The 12,599-nt window shown below is 44.8% G+C and overlaps 1 protein-coding gene across 2 annotated transcripts in view; it reads left to right on the forward strand.

Annotated features, from left to right (window-relative positions):
- vti1a (vesicle transport through interaction with t-SNAREs 1A) overlaps positions 1-12,599 on the forward strand; it is a 49,796-nt gene that overhangs the window by 3,279 nt on the left and 33,918 nt on the right. For both annotated transcript variants that reach the window (XM_085904114.1, XM_085904113.1), the window contains exon 4: positions 7,523-7,600. In XM_085904114.1, the coding sequence (XP_085760240.1) occupies positions 7,523-7,600 (78 nt within the window). The remainder of the gene's footprint in view (positions 1-7,522; positions 7,601-12,599) is intronic.

Raw genomic sequence — 12,599 nt, forward strand, 5'->3', positions numbered from 1 at the left:
TACATAATTATCTACTTCACTTCAGTGAGGCCTCCGTTGCAGTCGGCGCGTCATTATACTCACCTTTTTTTCCCTCCCGTCTCTTGTTTAGCGTTTCAGTCACGGTCAAGTGGGATCTGCCACTGCGCCTTTTCATTTGGAAATAAAAAAAAGCGGGCTCCAATGTCCGCCCGGGGAGGTAATTAATGCCTTTCCAAAGCCCAACCTTGAAACGCGCGGCACTTTGTTTGCCAGATCGGTGGATGAGCCCAATAGAATGTTGGCGCCCATACAACTTTCTTTGTGCGCCTTTCTTTTTTTTTGCGCTCTATCGGTTTCGTCGGCGACCTTCTCGAAATAACTTCCGCTTTCAAACGACACCTTATGTGTGTTTAACAAATGCCCCCCCTCTCCCGCGCTTTGTGGGAAAATGTAATCGGTTCACTGCAAAGCGGGTGAACGTTCCTCGCAAAAAAAAAATCAACGAGGTAAAGTGGCGCACTTTGTGTCATAACGCCGCTAATTGCTCCGTAAGGGAGCTCATAAATGGCCTCCTTTTAAACGCTGCCTGGCATTTTGTAGCTTTTGGGAAGGCGTTTGTTTCTTCAGAGTGGATCACGCTCCTGGCACGAACTTTTGGAGCAAATGCGAAATCATTGTGAGCCTGCAAAAAAGTTGCAACACTTCACTGACGTGCATTTGTCCCCTCTTGGGAAAACAGATATTTATTTTATGTCCTGATTTTTGTTTCTTGATGTTCCCAGCAGCCGTGTTATTTAGTCCTCACGTTTGTCAGCATGAAGATTCACAGGCTTTTTTTTTCTGTGTGGAATTAGCGGTCGGGGACGAGTCAAGGTTGCGGCGGCTTGACCGAAAAACAGAAAGTTTTGAATGTCATTTTTATTTTTCCATCTTAATTTGAAAGCCGAGCTGTCGTCTCCACACCGTTACACACTCGCATTGTTGTAATCCGCCATGAAGGCATCTTGCTGTTTTGACCTCGGACATGACGGACGGACACGAGTCGACTGCTTTTAACGCCGCCGCCGCTGTCTCGCTTGTTTTAATTCCAAAGCAGATTGTCTCTTTTCATGCTTCCGGCGGCGCCATCAAAAAAGTCGAAGCGCTCGCGGCTCGCCGGGCGAGATTTAAGATGTAAACAAACGGATCTTGTTGTCGGACACTTGCGTCCTTCGCCTCTTTGGCGGATTTGTCGCGTCGGGGCTCGTCTTGAACAAGTTAGCGGATAAGCCCCTTTTTCTCCACGACGCTTGCACTTTATTTTCCGGGATTTGATATTTAAATGTCGGCGGCGGGTCAAATCGAGCTCGGAGGACGTTGTCGCACAAAGAACCGTCTTGACGCCGAGCACGTTTGCCATCCCGATTTGATGTCTGTGCTAATAAACATGTTTCATGATCGTAAGATGACGAATCATTCCTCAGATTGGGAAAGCGTCTTTCAAGGAAGCCCAAGGACGCAGAATAACTCGAAAATAGGAGCTTCCTCTCGGAAAAACCTCAAAAATGTGATTCTTAAGTCAACGCGGCTGTTCTTTTAGCGCATCATCGACCACGTGATGTCTTCACGCGACACTCGTCTCGATGGCCCGCGGCCTTTTTGTTTGTTTGTTAGCCTGCAAAACGTTCTCCTCTCTCGCTTATCTCTTTCGCAGCCCCTCGAAAGTCGCACGCTCGCTGACAGCGATCGGTATACCTTTCAGACGCTCGTCTGGCTGTGCAAAAAAAAAAAAAGGCCCTCCCAGGGTCCCCGCGCTGTCCTCGGGGCTCGTGTGATTGAGTGACTTGCCGTGAGTGGGGAGGGGGGGTAGATAATAAGGGAGGGAAACATAAAGACGTAGGGCGATGATATGATAACACCCCCCCCCCTTCTCCGCCCGCCCAACTAGCGCATCGCTTTCTTCTTCGCCATCCTACCCCCGGCCCGGTGTCTGCAGCCCGTCCCGTTCAGCGCCGCAAACCACAAGTGACATGTGACACCCGCTCCCCAGTCATGTGCTGACAAGCGGATACTAGAATAGGTGACAATAGGTTTTTTTTTTTTCTTTGCCAAGACTGGCTTAAGTAGGGGGGGTTCATGAAGTATTCATGAAATATATTATGAATCATTGGCTTCTCTCCCGCTTTTTTTTTTTTTTTTTTTTGCTTTTTGAATAACAGAAAGAGGGTTCGTGTAAAGAATTTTTTTTTTTTTAAACAATTAAATTGGCTCTCTGCATCTCATCCTAAGTGTGTCTAATGAGCAAACACCCTTTTGGAGTCTTTTTTTTTTTCCTGCCAAATTGCAATCTGCCAACGCCTTGACCGTTATTTTCATTTTGTAGCGGTTTCGTAGTACCGTGGTTTGACTTTTTTTTTTTGGTCCATCAAAACTGTCCTATTGTTGCAAATTTCAAGACAAGACCCCCCGGAAAGTGCTTCAGGAGCGTGCATACTGGAAGGGCGTAAGGTGGGGGGGGGCGCAGGGTCTTCTCATCAGCATGTGAATGTGTCCTGTCCGCCATGTGAAATAACAAAGTAACATCTCAATATGTCGCGATAATCATCCGGCTAAGTCCCGATGTGCGCGCCGCCGTTGGATTCTTATGCTAATCAAGGCAGCCGTTGGTGAGCGACGGCGGTCACGTTACAAGAAAAGCCAAGATAGTCCTCGCACGGACCAATGTGTCCGCCTTTTGTGTCTCGCTTTTTTTTTTTTTTTCCCCTCATGACAGTTTTCAATTTTAGATAAGAGCCCGAGAAGAAACATCAAACACAAAATGAATCAGAAATGGAGGTCAGAGGTCAGCCTCCTTCCAAAGTGCCAGATGTTCCAGAAACTCCATTCCACTGTCGTCTCTAATTCATTTTTTTCATAGATTTTTTATTTAATTTAATTTTTTTTTTTTGAGTGAAACAAAAGTATGTAGCAGAGAATGCACATTTTTAGGAAAAACAAAATTTTCAGATCAAATATTAAGGATTGTTGAGGGACTTTTTTTTAATATATTTTGAGAATAAGTCATGTAGAAAAATAAAATACAGGAAAAATTAGATTATCTATTGAGTCAAATATTAAAGAAAATATCTAATTTTGCACTATTAAAAAAAAGCAGACACACGCACACCCAGAGCAGCTTGCGCGCCTTTTGTGTCTAGTTTTTTTTTTCTTCTTCTTCATGACAGTTTTCAATTTTAGATAAGAGCCTGAGAATAGACATCAAACAAGAAATGAATCACAAATGGAGGTCAGAAGTCAGCCTCCTTCCAAAGTGGAGGAATGGGTTAAAAGTGAAGGTATTTCTTTGCTTTTCGACAAAAAAAAGAGGGGGGGGGTGAGGTGGAAATGTCTGTGTGTTGTTGTGTGAACGCTGCACAGGTAGCCACGGGCTAATGGGACGCCGGTTGCCGGGCTTGCCAGGTAGCCGGCATCCCCGTCAGGAAAATCCCTCCTCCACTTTGCTGTAATCTCACCTTTCTCTCCGGTGCTGACCCGGGAAGGCCCGCTTTATTCCCCCAGTAGCCCCCTCCCCGCCTCTCCCTCCCGACGGCTCTGCTCTATCGATTCCCTCCCGTGAACCGACGCTGTCTGCCTGGCTTCGGCACCGGCAGCACCTCGCCCCCATTTCCCGAATCCTCCCGTCTCGCTCTCCCGCCTTTTCACGTCCGTAGCGCGCGAGGAAACAAAACGGGGCGCCTTTGATTTTTCATTAGGCGCACCTCCATATTTTAATACGGGTTTAATGGAGAGTAAGTGATCCGGGAGAGCTCCTTCAATCAAAGCGCTCCTTCAAATTGCGTCGGGTCGGCACTCCGCCGCTTGTCGTCGTCTTCGGGCCACTCGTTAAGGCCTCAAATGACTCGGCGGCTTGCTGCTATCACACGGTTGCAAGCTTGAAAGCCCCCCTACGGACCCCCTGGGGGGGGACGCTGTTTACTCCCGTCTCTGATACACGTTGGTCACTTTAAGTGAAATGGAGGCCCGAAAACAAACGCAAGTCACCTCACTTTTTGCACTTGATGATTTTTATTTTTGTGCGTTCGTGCGTGTGGGTGGGGGGGGGGCAGACTTTTGCATTTTCGTGGCAGGCGCCAACCTGTGAGCTAATGAGAGGGGCCCCCATGCTGTCATCTGAGGCGCCCGGCTCCTCTTTACTTCGCCGTCGTCGCCTTTCTCCCCCGAGGAGGCTCTCTCACACGCTTCTTTTTGTTTCAATTTTATTTCCCGTGTACAGTAGCCCATCGTCGGAGACGCAAATAAAACAAATGACCCCCCCACCCCTCTTACATCTTGCTCGCTTTCCACTTTGGATGATGAAGAGGAACCTACACTCAATAAGAAAGGGACAAAAATAAAGTCTGATTTTCAAGGAAAAAAAGAATATTTGGATAGAAAGTTATTTGGAATAAAATATTGTAAATTGTCACAAAGGAGGCGCTGGGAGTTATGTTGAAAAAAAAAAAATGTCCCTTTGCTGACATTCCTGTTGGGAGGCGACGGAAGGTGCCACCTCGCAGCCAACGCGCTTAATTGCACTTCACGCCATGCCAGCAGCCACCAAACAGAGCTCGCAACTTCAGGGCCCCTCATTACACTCTGCCCCTGGCTATTTTTTTTTCCTTCCATTTTTCTCTCCACGCCTTTTATTCCCCCCCATCTAATGAACTGTTTATATTTTTGTCACCGGCTTTGCGGGCGCACGCCATTATTTGCAATTGTCCCGGTGTCACTCGTGGCTGCGGGTAAAAGGCACAAAGAACGCTTGGAGGGCAGTCGTACTTTGGAAATCATTAAAAATGCTCGGAATGTGCCGGGAGATTTCAACAATAATAACGATCGCACCCCGGAATGGAGATTATGCAAAAATCGTTTGCATAGCTCACATGAAATGTTGCTTTTATTTCCGTCAGCTATGCCAGATGTTTTTTTTGGACACGGCAGCAAAAGGCAAAAAGCTATTTATTTATTTTTTCCGATTCCACTCGGGGAAAAAACAATTTGATTCTCCAAAATGTTACTCGTATCTCAAAATGTTTTTCTGAAAGATATTTTTTGTTTTCTCAACAGACCTAAGACTTCACTGACAGATTGCAAAGCGACTCTTCCAATAAATGACGGAAAAGTGCAAAACGTTTTTTCTCGAAATAGAAATTCCATGTTGCGATTGTGGAATAATGTGCACGGAGGATTATGCAAAACAGATTAGCATATCTGATATGAATATTATGCCTGTATCTGTAATTATCTTTTGATGGCTGATGAAGAATGTTTTTTGTTTTTTTTGTTTTTTTGCATAGCTCTCCTTGTCATCCCTTCATTTTTTTTTTTTTTTTGACAGGACACCAACCCGTGCGCGGCGGTGCTGTTTTGAAGGTTCTTGTATCAAGTTAAAGACGTAGCTTTGTACTGTTTCTGGTGCGCGCTTCTGGGAATAAGATGCCAAAATTCTCACCTAAGATTAGAAAAGTGACAAAAGACAGACCTTTGAAAAGGTTTAAAAAAAAAACAAAAAAACTCCCCCTTTATAAGCGACCATTCTTTTTCGTAAGAATAAGATTTATTTACTGTGTAGCCATCTTGAGGCGGTATAAAAAGTCTACACACCCCAGTTTTGCCATTTAAACAGGTGTGTGTCGACTTTTTGTCTAATCATTTTGCAGATTTCCTCAACATTTGTCTGCTTCTTATCAAGCGTGTCAGCGTATTAAAGCGCAAACGGCGGCCCCCGAGTTGCTGTTTGACATGAAATGGCAAGGTGCTAATCATTGGGGGACGCCTTGTTTTCCAGAGGGGGAATGCAAACGCGCCGGCGACGCTTTCATTGCGCTGACATTTTCCCGCCCTTTTGTAGCTTTTTTTGCCTTTGTCAGCCGTCTCATTCGCACCCAAGCAGCTATTTAGAAACATCTCGCGTCGCCGTTTGTTGTTTTTGAAGGCATCCGAATCAATGGCGCTCGCGACGCTTCCCCGTCTCAATTACGGCTGCAAGTCGGCGCTCCCCCTAAGTTGCGCCCGGGCTCTTTATGATGAAGCTCCACTTAAATGCAAGACGGGGGCGGGGTTTTTTTTTTATTTATTTTTTTGCTTGCTTTATTTCTCTGCTAAATCAGGAGCGCTTTAGCGAGTTCACAAGGTTGATGCTGACAAGTCTTGATGTGTGGGATTGAAACGCAGTGTCCACTTAGTTTGCACTTCCACCGCACACCATCACCATCTTGGTTGTGTTAAAAAAAATAATTAAACATCAATATTTAAAGTGTTATTTTCTGAAAAATTAATTTCAAGTTTTGCTTCAAAATAGTTGTCGTAAATATTCAAGATTGCTTCTTTACGTCTGACTTTTTATCTTGAATTATTATCCCAAAATTCTCACCCAAAGTATTCCTCAAAAAAGATTTTTTTTTCCCCCTAAAATTAAAACTTTTTGTCTTGAAAATGTGAAAAAACAATCACTATTTATTAAATCAAAACATGACCTTATATCTATGTGGCGGCAAGACATTAACTGCAGAACTACTGTCATGCTTTTTGTCTTAGATTTTTTTTTTCTTCCCAAAACAGCAGTAAGGCAGCGACAGGTTCGTGCGGGCGGGCTGGGGAGGGGGTTGTATGTTGGTGGTGCAAACGCGTCTGGGTAAACAGTTTTAGCGTGCGTGCTGTCGCCGCACGCTCAGTTTAGGCGAGCGCGCCGACACTGTGTATTTCCACGGGCCGGGGCGTCTGTAAACAAGCGCTCTGTCGCCAGCCCACTCCTGCAGCCGCTTGTCAACTTGCTGTCTTTGTGTGTGTTTGCCCCCCCCACACACACACACTCTCAGTTTTTGGACACGGTTGTTGTCGAGACTGTGCAACCCCACGCCAGCGGCTGATGAATTATTCCCTGTCTGAGTCTTAGCATCGGCGTTCTTATGAAGGCCCACCGGTGCAGCGGGATGACAGCGGTGACAGCCGAGCCTCCGGTGCCCCCTCCCACCAAAAGATTTAGTGCTGACAAGTGCGACTTCCTCGTAATAGCGCCGCTCGCACACGCTCTCGCTGTCCCACTGACTCGTCGTGATTTGGTTTTATTCATGCGGGCAGTACCCGCGTGGCACAAGTTTACCTCCTAGATCCTCCTTCCCTGCCCCTCCCCTAGCTGGGACCAATTTTGTGCAACAATTGATTCCTTTTGAACCCACACAGCCCTCTTTATATATTTTATAAGACCAGTATATTAAATATACAATGTAAATATAACAACAATAGTCATTAAAAGAAGATGACAAAAGAAAGGTGCTGCTGTTTTGGTTAGCTAACCTGGCTTTCAACTTCAAAATCACAAATGGTTGCATTTTGCCGGTCCAGAAGTTGTTGTTTTTTTGTGGCCCATTTCCATTAGGGGGCCCTCGTGCTTAAGGAATGCCTTCTTGCTTTCGTCTTCTTTTTTTTTTTTTTTCCTCAATGCACAAAACAACAGCACTAAAGCTTATTTCTCCACTTGCTCTCTCCTTTTTGCCCCTCCCCTGCTCCCCTTTTCTTTTCTTTTTTTCTTTCCTCCCGGCAGAAAAGGTCACGCATCGCCTACAGTGACGAAGTGCGCAACGAGCTCCTGGGGGACGACGCCAGCTCCTCGGAGAGCCAGGTGAGGCGCTAATCAGCCCCGGCCCGACCGGCCGCCGACCGGTGCGGGAGGCCAACTCCAGGGCCTAGGGGGTTGGTGGGGGGGGGGGGGGGGCCTGGTCGCTTTCGGGGTGGGCTCCCCTCATCCTTGCCAGATCTGAGAACGTCGCTGGCGTATTGTCACCAAGTCATGCGGAAGCAACACTGTTTAATGCAAAGCCGGGCCGACGCGGGGCATGGGACCGGCCAGATTGCCGGCACCCGCGCGCACAATGCAAAGGGGCGCTTCAATAGCAAAGCGCAGTCGCGGCGCAGCTGGGTATCGCCCCAGAATAGACCCGCAAACACAAAATGGACATCGGATCGGCTTCTTTGCAAAACAAATCGTGTCTTCTTAAAATAGTCCCAGAAAATGAATCCAAATTCTCGTTAAATTAATGAGCAGTGTTTGTCACAAATTCAAATCTTTTGAAAGTGAAAAAATCGTGTAACTGACTTTGGAAGTTTGGGAAACTATCATAATAATGAGCCTGCAAAATGTAAAATGCTTATTTTCCCCCTTGACCTAGTTTTGCATTTGAAATCTCGTACTATATTTTTTTATCAGCAAAATAGAAAAAATTGATTTGGTTGACTATTGGATTGCGGCTAAGAAAATGAGCACTGATGAAAAAAAATATACATTTAATATTACATTAATAATTAATACCACATTGTATGTTGCAGTGTATATATATATATATATTTTTTTTTTTTTTTTTTTTTTGCATTTCAAATCTTGTTCCAAGTGAGTTTTTTTTTAAATGATAAAACAAAAAGCCTCACATAATATGGTGCGTTTCATAAAAAAAAAATATATTGTTGTCCTTAAATGTCTAACAATTTTGTCAAATATATTCAATCACAGATTTTTTTGCAATTGTCTTCAAAGTGCAAAATATGTTTCATCATCTTTTAAAAAGCAAAACAATTTTGACTCTTTGAAACATTGTGACCATTCGAAATGCAAAATTGCATTCGTCCAAATCTCAATGACATTATATTTAAAAGTAAAATATGGCATGTTTTTTTTTTCTTCTTCCTTAACATTCCCTCATTACCATTTCAATGATGATTCACCATCTTCCAAACATACGTGTGTGTGTGCGCGCGTGCTCCAAAACAGGCCGCGTAATTGAGATGCATATTTCTCCGGCAAATTAGCGAGACACCAAAGTGACGCACACACGAGGAAAAAAAGATCGGCTGTCACCGATGTCACCACGGAGACGCTGACGGCTGCCCGTCAACAAGAAAAAGTTTAAAAATAGCTTTTTATACAGCTTGGAAAAAAATTAACAGACAACTGCAAAATGATCATTTGCTTTACCCCCCCCCTCCAATAAAAATAATTTTGATTTCTAGCATTAATTTACAGAAAATGAAAAATGGTCAAAGTACTAAAAAAAGATCATTTTTGGTCTCTTATTTATTTTTTTGCGTATGACTCGAATCATAAAGGCAATCTAACACAAACTATCACAGAAAATGCCCAATGAATTGATAACATTTTGTTGGACTTGAAGGAAATGCATTTTAAATTCTTTAAAAATATATATATACTAAAATATATACTTCACACAATAAATGTTTTAAAATATACTAAACATTACATCTTACGCATAATTTAAACATTTCTCCATAATTCATACACATTGTTATTATTATTTGAATGCATCTTTGAAACACCTATGGAACACAACATCCTTCATGTAAAACAAACTCAACAATTTGAATTTATGTTTTTAAATTATTTGGTTTTTTTCTATGGAACACAACATCCTTCATGTAAAACAAACTCAACAATTTGAATTTATGTTTTTAAATTATTATTTGCGCTCTCAATAATCCTAAAAAATACACAATGCGAGTATATATTCCATCGTAAAACTTCTCCTTGGCCTGGTTTTGCATTGAACATAATTGTCAAGTATTCAGAGTATTTACAAAAAAAAAAAATTTGTCCAACCAGATGGGGAGAGGGGGCGGGGGCAAAGTGGGGTCAATTTAATTGCCGGTCATTTGTTAAACGGGAGCCCGGACGCTATGGCAGAGGCCCTCGCCCCGTCGCCCTCGCCCCACCGCCCGTCATTACGGCTCACAAATGCGCCGCTTACAAGGCGAAAGGATTTCCAGCTTAAGGAAATAACGTCCCGGCGTCCCAACTTGCGATAATGGCTAAAGGACCGTTTAATAGAGTCGGACTTTTCTTCGTTATCTGTACGCCGGCAGAGACGGAATTGGCGCTATCACGTGCTAGGCACATTTTTCGCCCTCCCCGTCTTTTTCGTTTTGTTTTTTTTTCCTTCCACACGCACACATAAACGACACGCCGAATAGTTTCGATTTCAGTGGCAGCAGAAGGCTTGGCCACGAGAGATTGCGCCGGTTTCAGCCGGCACCGACCAGATTTTTCCCGAGCTACAAAGGAAGCGCATTACCACTTGTGTCGAATTCCGTATTGGGGTGAGGGGCGATGGGGAAGGGGGGGGGGGAAAAAATCTTTTGTTTGGGGAAAAAAAAAATGCTGATTATCATAATAGAAAAATTGCAGCAGTGCAATTTTGAATACTGGCTGGCTGGTTGGTTGGTTGGTTGGTTGGTTGGTTGGTTGGCGCCACAAAAACACAAGCCGAAGACGGCATAATTACGACATTCACGACGTTCCACAATGCGAGCGGGTCGTCGGCCGCGCTAAAGACGTCATCGGGCGAAGGAAAATCAAGCTTAAACAAAAACAAAACAAAAAAAGCACATCTCAAGCGGGCTTTTGTGCGAGTCCTCCCGTGAGGATTTACAATCGGTCAGGCGGCACAAACGAGCCGAGAAGAAGTTTTGTTTGGCGGGCCATTGAGCGACGCTTGGATCCAATAAGCCCACCCCACAGCGCCTTCGTGTCGTTTTAAACTTTGCCCTTTTAAATCAGCCAACCTGCCGGTGCGGACGGAACGAAGCAGTATCTTGTTAGCAGTGACCCAAGACAAATATTATCTTTTTACCCGTAAAAGCACACGCATTCAGAAACAACTTAAAAAAAAGTAGCTATTCCCCAAAATTGGGAAGAATGTTTTATTTGCGTGCAGCATAGCAGCTAAATGCTGATGCAGCATGTTTGCTTGAAACTAATTGCGTGTTTAAGAGGCGATGGCAAATTTGGACGAACTCGAAAAAATACCCAAAGTGACATTTGAGCGACACTAAAGTCCATGTTTTGACACTTTTTCACCGTAATGTGGAGCATTGCCTTTCTGTGACTCGGCGGCTAATGCTAGCTGATCCTGCCAGGCGGAGCTCTCCACTTTGGCGCCGTTGTTTTATGTGACAGCGCGACGACTTGATCTTTGTTTGTTCGGCAAAAAAAAAAAAAAAATCAGCGCTCGGCTGCGTTTAGCGCGTTTGTCTGCTGATTTGCGAACGCTCGGCGTGCAAACAGAAACGTCGTCAAGGTTAATTTGGGCGCGCTGCCGCGTGACGGGTCTCTCTTCTTGCAACTGTTTCCTCTCACATCTTCTTTTTCACCCTCTCCTTTTCTTTTTCCCGGCTCTCGTCATCATGCAGTTGATAAAGTTACGCGAAGAGGTAAGTACTTCTCTGACTGTTTGCCATCAAATTTCCATTTGACCTCCACGAACGCATCTTGTATCGGGCGAGACCGGAGCGGTCGCCGACCAATCGCCGGTCACATTATCCAGCATCGGCACACTTTGGCGCCAATCTCAAGAAGCGTCGTCGTCCAAAGGCGAATCCGCTCGTCCACCACGCGATACAATAAGTCGTTGACGCCGTCGTTTACTTTTGTCTTATTTCCGTTCGGGCCCTCGCGACTGCGGCTTCTCTTAGCAGGTGCAGCCTTTGAACGTTCCAGCTGCTTTTCTCTCTCTCGCCGCCGCGCTCCTTTTCAAAGCCATTCATAATTTACGAGCGCCGACCCCAGCAGGCCCGGATGCGCCGTTATCCCGTTTTTTGGCTTCCCCTTTTATTTAGTTGTGGCGGAGTTTGCCTGCCTTTGCCTTCCTCCCACACTTGAGTTAATTTCCTCCCCGCCTCGGGGTCGGGAGACACCTCGTGTTTACCTCACCTGTCGACTCCCCTTTTCCGACGGCTCCGTCGGCCTAATGGGCCCGGATCGGGTCCCCCTCATCGCCGTCGGCCTTCAAAGGCGGGAGCAGCTTATACGCACTTAAGCTCGGCTTTAAAGAAAGAGAGGGGGGGAAATAAAACGATACTTTTTTTTCTTCTTCAGCCTTCTCTCTTCGGCTGCAAAACATGTTTAAATATTTAGCAGCCATATTCACAGCTGTTTGACACTTGTAATTCCTCGTCTTACAAGTCCCAAACAAACGGCGCGGAAGATCACACAGTCAGTCGGAATCACAGCTGTCATCATTATTCACTTTGACTCACCCCCTCCTCCCCCGCCCCTTATTGAAATAATAAGGAAATCATCTGAACTTTGGAAAATGGCGATAGAAACCGCCCGTGTTTGATATTGGAGAAAAAAAAAAACAAAACAACAACACATCAGCCAGAAGAGCGAAAATAGAGAGATATTTCTTTTGAGCTCCGGCTGCATTGTTGCGGAGCTTCCTCTTAATAACTTTCAACTGAGGAGCGCCTCACCGTGCGCGCTTACAAAACAAAAAAAACAACATCATTTTCACGCCTCCTCAGAAGAAATTGTCGGTGTCAGATGAAAAAAAGGCGGAGGAATCGGCGCTTCTTTTTATCGAGGTCATTTCTTTGGATTTTTTATACAGGCTGGGGTCGGCCTTCCATTTGGACTTTGCGACGTCAGCTCAAATATTCTCGTCACAGTCGATCGATTACGATACCGTGCGAGCCAACAAAATGATGAATCGACATATCTAAAGATTCCATCCGTCAAATTTTGTATTCACACTTCTGGTAAAATTCAATATCGTAGAGTGGCGAGGACTTCTTATGGTCTTGCCTTAAGTGAGGTATTCTATTTTTTAAAGTCT

This window comes from Syngnathus leptorhynchus, chromosome 22 (genome assembly GCF_054491065.1).
Source record: "Syngnathus leptorhynchus isolate UIUO chromosome 22, UIUO_Slep, whole genome shotgun sequence".
Lineage (NCBI taxonomy): Eukaryota > Metazoa > Chordata > Actinopteri > Syngnathiformes > Syngnathidae > Syngnathus > Syngnathus leptorhynchus.